The 15,324-nt window shown below is 43.0% G+C and overlaps 1 protein-coding gene across 1 annotated transcript in view; it reads left to right on the plus strand.

The window, feature by feature from the left end:
* Positions 1 to 15,324, plus strand: part of shank3a (SH3 and multiple ankyrin repeat domains 3a) — a 530,257-nt gene that overhangs the window by 80,764 nt on the left and 434,169 nt on the right. The window contains exon 3 of the mRNA XM_055653270.1: positions 14,654 to 14,900. Within this exon, the coding sequence (XP_055509245.1) occupies positions 14,661 to 14,900 (240 nt within the window). The 5' untranslated portion in view covers positions 14,654 to 14,660. The remainder of the gene's footprint in view (positions 1 to 14,653; positions 14,901 to 15,324) is intronic.

Here is a 15,324-nt window from a genome sequence, read left to right on the forward strand (position 1 = left end):
GTGAGGATTACTTTCGACACAGCTGAGATTGTTTGTGATATGGTCAATAATTAGTTTGTTTAGAAAATTTTCAGCAAGGTTTTGTGTTCTAAATATAGTTACAACTTGAGCTAGGTTTTATCATTTTTGTTACATTCTAACAATTAATCACCGGTGTCACATCGATGCCATTACACCATCAATACAATAATACCTTTGGGCTTCTACTTCTACTAGTCCATTAACATAATTTTGGCTTTCTTCTTGTATGTAGTCTTTTTCCACTTGGGACTCTTTCTCATTTCTTATTTTATTCTTCCACGGCATACTGCATGCCTTCTCACTGTTTACTTTGGCACAGATGGCTGACCTTCTTCTGTTAGTCACGAGATTCTGAGCCCCATCGTAGCTATCATTGCAAACATTGCGTGCCGATACTTAAAATTCAGCATTTCTATCTCAACTTGAAATGTCATCTATTCCTTTTCTCCAGCGATGCTGCCTGAGTTGCTGAGTTAAGGCCTGTCCCACTTGGGCGTCATTTGTGCGTCACGCAGATGGCGCGCAAAGATTTTGTACAACCCAAAATTCTGGGGCGCCGCTCGCGTCACTGCTTAGGTCACCACGCACCATGCTCGCGTAATGCGCACCATGCGGGCATCACGTGCGCGTCACAACACGCGCGTCATGCGTCGTGACGCATAAATGATGTCGCGTAAATAATAATAATAATAATAATAATAAATTTTATTTGTTGGGCGCCTTTCAAACATTTCAAGGACACCTTACATAGATTAACAGGAATATAAACATATAATCAGAGTAAAATAAATAATAAAGACATCACAGAGACACAAACTAAAAACAGAATTCAGTCCAAAAACAGAAAATCAAAAACACAATGTGAAGAGAGAGCAGCGGCAGCCAAAGCGCGCCAGCGTCCACTCTCCCTTCACGGCAGCCATCTTGGACAAAGACTAACAGGATTACGTAGAGACAGAAAATCATCCCCCCACAATGGATACCACTGTGGGGGAAGGCACAATGTCAAGTCCCCAGCCCCAAGTTCACCCAAAGTCAGGCCTAGTGAGGCCACCGCAGTTGCCTCTACGGAGGCCCGATGTTCCTGGCCGTTCTCACCGGGTGGTCTTGCCCCGGCGTCGGGAGAGTCCTCTCAGCGGCTGGGCCACCTGGAACGGCCGCTTCCAAGCTGTAGACCGCGGCCGACAAGGCCGCACCGGTTTGGAGCTCCCAGGCTCCCGATGTTGAAATCGGCGCCGCCCGCTCCGCTACGCAGACCCGCAGCCCGGAGGTGTTGCTCTCGGCGGTCCAGCTCACCGGAGCTCCAGCGCGTCGATTCAGCGCGGCGACCCAGGCAAGGCATCGCCCGCTCCGCTCCACGATAGCGCTCCAGCGCTGTGCCGCCACCGAGGCCGAGGTGCTGGGCGGTCCCCGCCAGGAAACGGCACTCCAAGCCCACTGGTAGGCCACGAGGACGGGTCGACGGGCAGCCCGGAGAAAAAGCTGCCTCACCGACCAGGTAGGGACCTAGAAATAAAATGACGCCCAAGTGGGGACAGGCCCTTAACTCCAGCATTTTCTGTCTATCTTCGGTGTAAACCAGCATCTGCAGTTCCTTTTAAATGTTATCATATCTGTCTCAACTGTGTTCTGTACCCCCCACCCCACCCTCTGTGTGAAAATGTTGCCTCTATAATATTCAGGGCAACCGGGAGATCGGGTAGGTTCAGACGGACTGAGTGAAGGTGATGAAGTTATACCGCCCCCCCCACATGTCACTGTCCACAGAACAAAGTCAGTTGAGAATTGTCAATCTATAGGTGATAAGGGGCATGGAATTGGAAAGGGAGATCAACTGTGGTATTCATTAATTTTCTGTGCCCAACTGCATAATAATCAACATTGTGTAAATTTCAGCAGTTTGGATCTAAAGAAATCTTCTAATATCCATCGAGAATCTGAATTACAGTGAATTGTTATCCGTTGGCGAAAACCATATTTGTGTAAATGTCTGTGTACTGCACATCTGGCACAATGTAAGCTTTTCTCTTTCATATAAAAAGTTTAATCTTCACTCATTTGAATTTATTTTCTCATTAAATGTTTGCCTTGAAGATTCCACCTCACTGTTCTGGCAGAACATTGAATTCAAAGTAGATATAGTTGAATGCATTGTGCCTGAAATGGTGCAAATTCCAACAGTGAATGTTCAATTAGACTGAAGAAGGAGAAAAGAACAGAATCAGGCAAAGTCATTTGGCCCAGTGAGTGCTCAGTCACGCTACAGTTCAGAACTGTATACTCCACTCATTTGTTTAATAACATTCCAATGACTATACAGATAGTACACTTGCCCATAGCGAGTATGATGAAAGGTTTACTCTGAATGTAACATGTCCTGTACTTATGTAGTTTTGAACAGTCTTTAAAAGTTATGCTGACTGGACGACAATTCCAACGCCTGAATGATTTTTACACAATGTATAGAAGATCAAGAAATATGCCATTTTGGGCTACAAAAAAGTCACTCCATCCTACATTCCTGAAGTAGGATTAGGAAGCTTGTTGGTCATGCATATGATTTGTTATGGCTGTAATGAAGGTTTGATGGTGGGGTGGTGTTACAACAATTTCAAGCATATGGTTGAACCTGTTTTTCTTTACATTGGTAAATCACAGATTTTTCAATGCCAGCTTCTTCTACACTTGTTTTTTTTTATTTTTGGATTAATAGTTAAAGTATCACTCGAAATGATGTGCGATATAATGTATTAACCAGGTATTGGATAGTGATTGGGAACAATGAGATAAGAATAAGGAACTATTGAATGGTGATCAAGAGTCATTGGCTAACAATTAAGAGATATCAGAAAGTGTACAAGGGTCATTGGATAGTGAGCAGGGACTACTTTATTAATGATAATGTGCTTTTGAATGGTGATTGGCTGTCAAATAGTTTTATAAGCCAATAGATAGTGATCAGGAGCCATTGGATAGTGAACATCAATCATCAGATTGCCAATATCAACCATCAGATTGCGATCAGGATTTATCGAAGAGTATTGAATGAGGTCATATAACACCAGATAGAGAACAAAAACAATCTGATAGTGACAGGGGCCACTGAACAGTGAACTGGTACGATCATACAGCAATCAGTTGTCATCAATAATCAGCTTTGACTTGTAAATTATTTCAAGGATTATTTCATACTGTGCACCTCTGCTGCTGTTCAGTTGTCACTGATACACAGATCATGTTCTGATACCACTGCTGGTCATTATGGACTGTTAATTAGTACCATAGGACTGACATCCACGGTTTTCATCAGTTTCGTGTCTTTAAATAATGAAACATGCCTAAGCATAGAAACACAATGTTGCGGAGCTGCATACTAAAGCAAGTGACAACGCTTGGTCAAAATATTTGGTTGAAAGGCGGAGATTAAATCCCAAATCTTAGGTTTTCAGCAACTAAAGACAGTGGTGAAGCATTTAAACACAGGGATAAGGAACAGGCAAGAATTAGAACCACTCAAAAAACTTGGTTCAAGAATTGTAGGGTTGGAACAGATTACAGAAAAAGCAAGTGACAATTCTTCTATTAATGGATTAGAAAGCAAGGATGATAATTCTAAAATCAATTTTTTTTAATCATCAATCTACACACAATACAAAAGCAAGAACAGGTGTTTCGAAAATCTGCAAAGTAATTAAAATGAAATAACTGAAATATCACATTTACATAACTATTCAGACCCTTTACTCAGTACTTTGTCGAGGCACCTTTGGCAGTGATTAAAGCCTCAAGTCTTCTTGGGTATAATGCTACAAGCTTGGCACACTTGTATTTGGGTAATTTCTCCCATTCTTCTCTGCAGATCCTCTCAAACTCTGTCAGGTTGGACGGGGAGCTTCGATGCACAGCTATTTTCAGGTCCCTCCAGAGATGTTCAATCAGGTTCAAGTCCGGGCTCTGGCTGGGCCACTCAAGGACATTCCCTGTCCTGCTTCTGCCAATCTTGTCTACTGAACTTGCTTTCATCATTTCCATAACAACTGGTCTTCCAGCTCCTCACCTACTTCAGTCCTGCATTGGATCTCGTTCCTCTACCAATTCAGCCTAAACTCCACTAAGTAGCACTAGCAAACCAGCCCGCTGGGATATTGGTTCTCATCTGTTTTGTCCTTGATTCATGAAGAGCAGCAGAGAATTACAGTAATGCAAAAGTAGTTCCAAGTGAGAAAGAATATTGCTAGATCTAGTCTCCTGTCTGTTTCCATAACTTCTCCTTCACAGAGAACACATACATATCAACTCACATAGAAAACTTGTTATCATCTCATGAGTTTCTCCCTTCCCGATATCACACAGACAATTTGCACCTCATCCTAAAATTGAGTCCACGTCATCCTCAAGGATTTCTTGACTCAATTTTATGATGAGGTGCAGATTGTTTGTGTGATATAGGGAAGGGAGAAACTCCCTTCTGGTTTTTTTTGATAGAGTTTTTTTGATAGAATTTATTAAAAGAATGATTCACAATAAAAGGATTTGTGCACAGAAAATAGTCAATTGACTCATTAGTTTGTTTATACAGCAGAGGTAACAGAAACCTTATTAACTTCTCCCAATAATAACAGAGATTCATCAATAGAACTATAGTAAGTGAAAATAGTTTAATATAAATCATGTACATAAAAATGATCACTTAGCACTGTGGACGCCAAGGATAATTGAGGGGAAGAAAAACACAATCATATTCATCCTGTCTCGATACGATGTCACTATATGCAGGTTTTACTGTCTTCCAAATACAAAAGAAGTGATTGTAAGAAACGCTATTAAATAGTGATTAGATAATAAATTTATATTTCAGGTGAATAAACTTTGTCAGAATGGTTCCAATTTACAATGAGGTTTGTTTAATCTTTGAAAAAACTGGTCCAATTAAGCTGATCTCTCCCTTATTCAAACTTTACAACTAAAACCATCAACTTAATGACCAAGGTTTTTCATCAAAATCCATTATTCTTAGAGAATAATCTCCCAATCAAACCTAATCCCTCTTGGAACTCATTTTTCAATTCTTATTCTTCAAGTACGCCAGTCGCTTGACAAGGTCCATTCTTTTGGTAAGGATGTTTTTTTCTTATCATTGCTTTTGTTCTCTGTATTAAAACGAGTCACACCATGCCAGTACCTATTATGCTTATATCAAAGCCACTGCCTGTGGTCTCTCAAACATGCCTAGAATTTTAGGACATCCATTGTCCTATCAAAGCAGTCATTGAACAGGAATTGTAAGTAAATTATATAATAATGCAGAAATTAGTTGATATCAATAATACATATTATGTTCTATCGTTGTGATATAAAAATAGAAATAATGCTCATAACTGCATTCCCATTCACTGAATTTCAAAGTAACGTCATAACGTTATACGGTGCAGAAACAGGCCATTTGGCCCAATGTGTTCCTGCTGACCAAAAAGCCCCAATTATGCCAGTCCCCTTGGCCTACATCCTTCTGAACATTTCCTATCTATGTGCCTAATCAAATGTCTTTTACATGTTGTTATTGTACCTGCCTCAACTACTTCCTCTGTCAGCTTGTTCCATTATCCCATCACACTCTGTATGACAAAGTTTCCCCTCAGGTTCCTATTAAATATTTTCATATTGCCTTAAACATAGGCCTCCTGTGAAAAACACTGAGCATTACTGTGCAAGGATTGAGATCCTAGCCTGCCCAACCTTGCCTGATAGCCCAGGTCCTTGAGTGCTGAAACCATCCATGTAAATCCTCTCAGCTTAATGGCATCTTTCCTATGTTGAGGAAGGAACAGCAGACGCTGGTTTAAACCGAAGATAGACACAAAGTGCTGGAGTAACTCAGCAGGACAGGCAGCATCTCTGGAGAGAAGGATTGGGTGATGTTACGGGTCAAACCCCTTCTTCGTCTGAAGAAGTGGAAGATGGAATACAATGTAGCAAAGTGTGGAGTTGTGTATTTTGCTTGTAAGAATAAAGGCAGAGACTGGGGAGAGAATTCAAAAATCAGAGGTGCAATGGGACTTGTGAGTGGCAATAGATGCAGGAGTAGGCCTTTCGGCCCTTCGAGCCAACACAGCCACTCAATGTGACCATGGCTGATCATCCCCGATCAGTATCCCGTTCCTGCCTTCTCCCCATATCCCCCGACTCTGCTATTTTTAAGAGCCCTATCTAGCTCTCTCTTGAAAGCATCCAGAGAACCTGCCTTCACCACCCTCTGAGGCAGAGAATTCCACAGACTCCCCACTCTCTGTGAGAAAAAGTGTTTCCTTGTTTCTGTTCTAAATTGGCTTACTCCTTATTCTTAAACGGTGGTACCTGGTTCTGGACTCCCAACATCGGGAATTTGTTCCTGCCTCTAGCGTGTCAAGCCCTTAACAATCTTATATGTTTCAATGAGATCACCTCTCATCCTTCTAAACTCCAGAGCGTGCAAGCCCAGCTGCTCCATTCTCTCAGCAGATGACAGTCCCGCCATCCCGGGAATTAACCTTGTAAATCTATGCTGCACTCCCTCAATAGCAAGAATGTCCTTCCTCAAATTAGGGGACCAAAACTGCACACAATACTCAAGGTGTGGTCTCACTAGGGCTCTGTACAACTGCAGAAGGATCTCTTTGCTCCTATAGTCGATTCCTCTTGTTATAAAGGCCAACATGCCATTCACTTTCTTCACTGCCTGCTGTACCTCCATTGATTGCAGCTCCGCCTTTAACACTGTCATCCCCGCTAGCTTGATCACCAAACTCAGCGGACTTGGCATCTCCACCTCCCTCTGCAACTGGACACTGGATTTCCTCACCAAGAGACTACAGTCTGTTAGGGTCAACAACCTCACCTCCTCCACTATAACACTGAACACCGGCGTGCCACAGGGCTGTATGCTCAGCCCTCTCCTCTACTCCCTCTTCACCCATGTCTTAATCTCTAAGTATGGCTCCAACACCATCATTAAATTTTCTGACGACACCACGGTGGTAGGGCTGATCAGTGACAACGACGAGTCAGCCTACAGGGATGAGGTCCAGCACCTGGCAGCCTGGTGTGCCAACAATAACCTCGTCCTCAACTCCAAGAAGACGAAGGAAATTATTGTTGACTTCAGGAAGAACAGAGGGGGCAGACATACCCCCATCCATATAAACGGGACTGAGGTGGAGCGCGTCTCCAACTACAAATTCCTCGGGGTACACATCTCGGAGGATCTGTCCTGGTCCCTCAATACCACCAAACTGATCAAAAAGGCGCAGCAGCGCCTTTACTTCCTGAGGAGGCTCAAGAAAGCTCACCTGTCCCCCCAGATCCAGTCAAACTTCTACCGCTGTACCATCGAAAGCATCCTGACCACCTGCTTCACGGTATGGTACAGCAGTTGCACCGCAGCGGATAGGAAGGCACTACAACGGGTGGTGAAAACCGCTCAGCACATCATCGGTGCCCCGCTCCCTGCCATGGATGCCCTCCACCGAAAACGGTGTCTGAGACGGGCCAGGAAGATCATCAAGGACCCCTCTCACCCTAACCATGGACTGTTTGCCCTCCTCCCACCAGGGAGGCGGTACAGGATCCTCAGGTCTCGAACTAGCAGGATGATGAACAGCTTTTTCAACAACACACTTACATTGCTGAACTCGGAGTCCCGTCGCTAGATATCTTTGGTCTCTCCATCCACATTGTTAACCAGTACTCTTCTTACTCTAATGTATGCATGGTCTGTATTTTGTTTTTAATTCCTATCTTGCACTATGACTATGACCAGACGCTAAACTGCATTTCGTTGTACCTATACTTGTATCTGTGCAAAGACAATAAAGTTGCATTGAATTGAATTGAACCTGCATGCTTACTTTCATAGACTGATGTACAAGGACCCACAGATCCCATTGTACTTCCCCTTGTCCCAATTTGATGCCATTTCGATAGTAATCTGCCTTCCTGTTTTCGCTACCAAAGTGGATAATCTCACAGAGTGCTGGTACAGGATTCCCCAAAAAGTTGATTTACAAGTCAAATTGATAGCAAGGAAGAAAAATGCAATGCTAGCATTTATTTTGAGAGGACTAGAGTATAAAAACAGAGATGTAATGCTGAAGGCACTGGTCAGACCACAGATGGAGTATTGTGAACAGTTTTGGCCCCATACCTGAGGAAGGATGTGCTGGTTTAGTGGAATGATCCTGGGAATGATTGGGTTCATATATAATGAGTGTTTGATGGCAGTGAGTCTGTACTTGCTGGAGTTTAGAAGGATGAGGGGAACCTCATTGAAACTTACCGAATAGTGAAAGGCCTGGATAGAGTGGATGTGGAGAGGATGTTTCCATGAGTGGGAGAGTCTAGCACCAGAGGCCATTGGCTCAGAATAAAAGGATGTACCTTTAGAAAAGAGATGAGAAGGAATTTCTTTAGTCAGGCGGTGGTGAATCTGTTAAATTCAATGCTACAGAAGGCTGTGGGGGCCAAGTCCATGGATATTTCTAAGGCAGAGATTGACAAATTCTTGATTAGTATGATGGTCAGGGGTTATGGGGAGAAGGCAGGAGAATGGGGTTGAGAGGGAAAGATAGATCAGCCATGATTGAATGGTGGAGTAGACGATGGGCAGAATGGCCTAATTCTGATCCTATAACATGAATTTATGACTGTTAAAGGCCAACATGCCAATAACCACCTTCACCCCCCAATCTACCAATGACATCACTTTCAGGGAACTATGTACTTGTTCTCCAAGACCCCTTTGCATTTGCAGTGAAGGTCCTGATGTGGTTTGACTTCCAAAAATATCACACTTATCTGAATTAAACACGTAGCCATTCCTGGGCCCACTTATCAAAGTGATCAAAATCCCGCTGTAATTCTTGATAACTATTTTCATTGCCTATGATACCATTTACATTGTCATCTGCAAACTTATTAATCAATCCTCGCAGATTCTCCTCCAAGTTGTTGACATAGATGACAAACTGCAATGGGCCCAACATTGATCCCTGAGGAACATCATTAGTCACAGGACTCCAGACCAAAAAACAACCTTCCAGCAATTTCAGGAATGGGGTACTGATTAGGGATGATCAGCCATGATCACATTGAATGGCGGTGCTGGCTCGAAGGGCCTAATGACCTACTCCTGTACCTATTGTCTATTGTCAGAGCACAAAACACAATAGAATTTAACATCCACATCCACAGTGGCATCAACATTCTTCACTGAGATGGAAGGCAGTAATGTTCAGTCAATCTTCCTCCTTTGTTCACCATGATCGGGGCCTTGAACCTTCTGTAGTCGCGACTACAGATGGCCCGATGTGCACGCCCTCTCATTGGGAGGGTCGAAACTCTGACGTCGGGACGGATTGGCACACACACTTTCGGACGGATTGGCACACACAATCGGCCCCTTTCTCACCGGAGACCTCGACTTCACAATGTTATAGGCCGCAGGCCGGCGGTCGGAGCACTTATTCTGGGGATCCCTGGCAAGGGATCACTCCACTCTGTGATGCTAAGTCCGCTGCACCTGCTACTGAAGCTCTGGGCTAGTCTCCGAGAAAGGTTGCACCAAACCAGTTGTTAGGCTGGGAGGGGGGCGAAGATGCGACAAAGAGAAATGTTGCATCTCAATCAAGGTAAGTGACTGAGAAACGGTTTCCCCCTATCCCCCCCCCCCCCCCCCCCCACCACCCCACACACTAAAACATACACTTAGACATACTACAAAACAAAAAAGGTCAAAATGACGAACACGTTGCTGGTGATGCTTGCCCGCTCGCGGCGCCACCCGGTGCCGCCGATAAAAGGTTACGCCTGTAAATATATAATTTGGGTATGCATGTATATTTATTTATACATCTATGCATAAGTATCTATGTAGTATATTTGCATAGGTGTATGCATGATTGTGAATATATTTGTGTACTTGGATATTTTTTGCTTCAGTATACCAGTGAAATATGTATATGTCATGCAGGATATGTCTATGTGAGCCTACATAAGGAAAAAGTTAGTTTTAGTATGCATTTGATATGCTTATGGACTTTGAAACAGTGTTTGATGAAATATCCTGTAATAGACTTTAGTAAAATTTATGTGCATAGAATCAAAGAGAACGTGGCAATATAGATTAAAAAGTAAGTATACACATCTGTGTTCCAAGGGTCTGTGTTTGGGCCATTGTTCCTTTTGAGAACAAAACATTGCTTGCATTTGGAACGATACAGCATTATTTTAAAGGTGGTACAAGAAATTGCAGGAGCTGACTTACAAAAAAGACACACAGTGCTGGATTAATTCAGTGGGTCATAGCATCTCTGGAGAACAGGGATAGGTGATGTTTTGGTTTGGGACACATCCTCAGATTTTCATTTTTATGCCAAAACATAAAGTCTAAAGAAGAGTCCTGACCTGAAACATCATCTATCCATGTTCTCCAGATTAGCTACCTGACCCGCTGAGTTACTCAAGCACGTGTGTCTTTTCTAGCAACATTTAAAAGTTTGCAGATAGCTTAAAAAATAGGAAAGTAGTAAACAGAAGAGGTTAACAGCAACATTAATCTTGTTGGTCATATGCTAAAGGAGGTGGGAATAAAGGTAACCCTGATGACATCAGTTGTTTTAATGGGGGAGGTTGGGGGAATCTTTGCTGAAAGGTCGTTTCTTTGGCTAAAGAAGCAAGAACAAGAGGATATAATGAGTTTGACAATTAGGAATGAGGCCAGTAATAATTTTGCACTCATGTATTTTTGGAAATCTGAGCTCCAGATGGATTTGGATATTCAGTCATTGAATATGTTCACGCCGGAATGTTTTTTTTTTGAATCCAGGATAATCAAAAATTTGGTGATAGGATAAGAAAGTGAAGGTGATATCATAGAAGTCACAAAGTCATAGAGTAATACAGTGTGGACACAGGCCCTTCGGCCCAACTCGCCCACACTGGCCAACAATGTCCCAGCTACCCTAGTCCCACTTGTCTGCGCTTGGTCCATAACCCTCCAAACCTGTCCGATCCATGTACCTGTACAACTGTTTCTGAAAAATGGGATTGTCCCAGCCTCAACTACCTCCTCTGACAGCTTGTTCCATACACCCACCACCCTCTGTGTGAAAAAGTTACCCCTCTGTTTCCTATTAAATCTTTTCTCCTTCACCTTGAACCTATGTCCTCTGGTCCTCGATTCCCATACTCTGGCTAAAAGACTGTGCATCTACCCAATCTATTGTCTCATGATTTTGTATATTTCTATAAGATCTCCCATCATCCTCCTATGCTCCATGGAATAGAGACCCAGCCTACTCAACTTCTCCCTATAGCTCACACCATCTAGTCCTGGCAACATCCTCGTAAATCTTTTCTTAACCCTTTCAAGCTTGACAATATCTTTCCTGTAACATGGTGCCCAGAACTGAACACAATATTCTAAATGCGATCTCACCAATGTCTCATACAATTGCAACATGACCTCCCAACTTCTATACTCAATACTCTGACTGATGAAGGCCAAAGTGCCAAAAGTCTTTTTGACCATCTTATCTACCTGCGACAACTTCATGGAACCATGCACCATACTCTGCTCTACAGAGGCCTACCATTTACTGTGTAGATCCTGCCCTTCGACGTCCCAAAATGCAACACCTCACACTTCCCTGTATTAAATTCCATCAACCATTTCTCTGCCCACCTGGCCAATCGATCCAGATCCTGCTCCAATTGGTCACAACCATCTTCACTGTCTGCAAAAGCACTAACTTTTGTATCATCAGCAAACTTGCTAATCTTGCCCTGTATGTTGTCATCCAAATCATTGATGTAGATGACAAACAGTAACGGGCCGCCACACCGAACCCTGTGGCACACCACTAGTCACAGGCCTCCAGTCCAAGAAGCAATCTTCCACCATCACCCTCTGCTTCCTTCCATGGAGCCAATTTGCTATCCATTCAGCTTTCTCTCCTTGGATCCTTGGATCCATGAAATCTAACCTTCCAGAGCAGCTTACCACATCGCGCCTTGTAGAACGCCTTACTAAAGCCCATGCACACAACATCTACAGCTCTGCTTTCATCAACCTTTTAGCTCATGTCTTCAAAAAAATCATCACGGCCTCCCATGTACAAAACCATGCTGACTGTCCCTAATCAGCCCTTGCCCATCCAAATGCCTGTAATTCCTATCCCACAGAATACTCTCCAGCAACTTACCAACTACAGATGTTAAGCTCACCGACCTATAGTCCCTGGCATTTTCCCTGCAACCCTTCTTGAAATGAGGCACAACATTTGCCACCCTCCAATACTCTGGCACCTCTCCATTATTTAACAACGACTCATAAATTTCAACCAGGGCTCCCGCAATTTCCTCTCTAGTTTCCCGCAATGTCCTCGGATATATCTGATCAGGCCCCGGAGATTTGTCTACCTTCAAACACGACAGTATCTTCAGTACTTCCTCGACGGTAACGCTGACTGCTCTCATGACACTTCCAATGATTGCTCCAATTTCCTCCATCCTGCTGTCTTTCTCCTTGGTAAATACAGAGGAGAAATACTCAAGGAGGACCCTGCCCATCTCCTGTGGCTCAATTCTTTGCTTTCATTCCTGAGGGGTCCCACTCTCTCTCTAGTTACCCTTTTCCCCCTATTGTATTTATAAAATCTTTTGGGATTGTCTTTTTTGCTACCCGCCAGAGCTATCTCCTGGACTCTTTTGTCCGTAATGTCACCTCTGAACACAGCTGTGACATCCTCCATAACCAACAATGCAACTCTCCCTCTTTTTTCCTCACCCCTGTCTCTCCTGAAGCTCCTGTACCCTGGAACATTGAGCTGCCAGTACTGCCCCTCCCTTAACCAGGTTTCAGTCATGGCTACAACGTCCCAGTCGCTCGTACCTAACCACGCTCTAAGCTCATCTGCCTTACCCGTCAAGCCCCTTGCATTAAAATACGCGCAGTTTAAACCAACCCTCCTTCCTTGCTCACCGGCTTTTTGCCTATTCTGTCCAATAACATTTCCCACAACACCCTCCATACCAACTAGCCCCTCCTGAGCCTCTGTCCTGCACAAGATGTGCAAAGTAACATTATTTTGTTGAATGTTGGAGACAGCTCAAGGGCCCACATCGACTACTCACTTTTCTAATGTTGGTTAATAATGGGCAGAAACGTAGCAATGTTTTTGCCCAAACATAAAGATATACTTAAGTAGGAGGAATGAAGAGGCAATAAACAATAAAATATCCAAATTGTGAATCATGACCAGAGCAAAAAATGTTGCATTGGAACTTTATAATCACTGATTGACATTTATTTGGTGTACTTTGTCATCTCTTGGCTACTTGTTTGAGGAGGCCTTGAAGATGCTGAGATTATTCACAAAATTGGTATCACGTGGAATGATTGTAGATGTATGGAGAGACTGGAGTAACTGGAGCAGGGAAGATTTGATAGTGCTATTTGCTATCATGGAAATGTTTTGGCATAGTGTGACAATGGATCAATATCTGGAAAACATAATTTATGAGGGTTTTCTAAAAGACCAAAGGCAGCATCAGGGAACGTTTTCATTACTTAATGAGATGTTTAAACGTATAATGTACCACCTGAAGATAGAAGCAGGTTCAAAAAAGGAAAGGAATAAACACTTCAAAGGTAAGACACTTCAGACAAGGAACTAATTGGCTATGTCTTTCAAAGAGCTGGCTTCTGGGGCACAGTCAAATGATTTCCTTTTGTCCTGTAATATACAGTTGTTATATGTTTGTAAATATTGTGTTATGTAAATGTCTTATACACATAGGTATTCAGTGTGTATATGTATATGTGCGCATACAAACAAATCTGTAAATGTGCGTATTATATAATTCTTAATCTTGTTTTCAAATTTCTTCATGTATTCAGTTCTTTCAGTTACTTTAAACTTTCAAACTTTCCGATCTTTAAACATCTTTGCATTTTTGCAATAATCACTGTCCCTTGCACATCTCTTGTTTTAATTACTCAACCATTGGTAGCTTTACCTTGAGCTTCCTGGGCTGGAGACATTAGAATTCTCTTTGTATCTCTGCTTTAGCTTTACTTCCACCTCCACCTCCAGGAGGCTTTGTTAATAGGCATTGCTTCTTTGAATAAGCATTTGGCCACCTACCTGATATGACTTCATAAAGCTTGGAAGCATGGAAAAATCAAGCAAACCCCTCCCCATGATCATCAAAAGAATATATGTACAAGGTTATATGCACGTGCACAAAATATTCGCCCCCATAATTTATGGATATACGTGAAAAGCCCTACAATAACGGGTAAATGTTAAATTACTGGGCAACCACCTATGTACTACCGATTCTTGTTTGATAATCGCTCATATGAAGCCCTTTGGGTAACTACGTTTTAGGAACTACAGTATATAAATGCTAGTTGCTGTCACGATTGTGATTTTGCCTATACTTGCACACAAGCGTGTGTTTGAACTTGTATCATATATATATATATGTATCTATAAATTAATGCGTGTATATTATGTGCACGGGGATGCGTGTGGATGTGTGTGTGCGCGGGTTTCCAAAAGGTTTTAGTTTTTTTCTCTATGTCTCCCCCCAGTGATGTGATGTCGATGGTTAGTGCACGGAGCATGCCTCTCAGTCCGACATCCAGGAAACATGAGGAGGAGCAGCAGCAGAACCCTTGCAACTGCAGCGAGGGTGAAGAGGAGGAGAGTTTCAGCAGAGAGGACACGATCTACCATACCATTAGACCAAGTACAGCAGCTAAAACCGGCCACCAAATGGACAATCCTGCGCCGAGCACTATAATCATTCGCATTGGGGTACCGGACTTGGAGCAAACGGTCAGTATTGTGATTTCGATGTACAAATTCCCCTGAAATTGATGCAGTTACCTTCGCTGAAAGGGTGGGTCTTACATTTCACTTGCTATATAAAGTAGCGTTCAGGTTGCTCGGTGTTCATTGAACTAGAAGCCGGAGTTTAACCCATAGCTTGCTGGATTGCCTTGTAATTGAATTCGGCATGTGTATACGTGTGTGTAATAACCCATGTTGGGCCCAGTGAGGGCAAAGTCCAATAGGGTGTCGTGATGATGGGAGTGGGGAGAAGGAGGATGGCGAAGAAAATGTAATGTATCGATTGGGAAATCATGTTTAATTAATATTTACTGCAGTCAGAGTTTCTGACAGTTAATTGCTGCTATAACCTGGTTTGAGGGGATTGCCTCCTTGCCTTATGAAACTGTCTGCCCGGGCATGGGGACCA

The sequence above is a fragment of the Leucoraja erinacea genome, chromosome 22, assembly GCF_028641065.1.
Source record: "Leucoraja erinacea ecotype New England chromosome 22, Leri_hhj_1, whole genome shotgun sequence".
NCBI lineage: Eukaryota > Metazoa > Chordata > Chondrichthyes > Rajiformes > Rajidae > Leucoraja > Leucoraja erinaceus.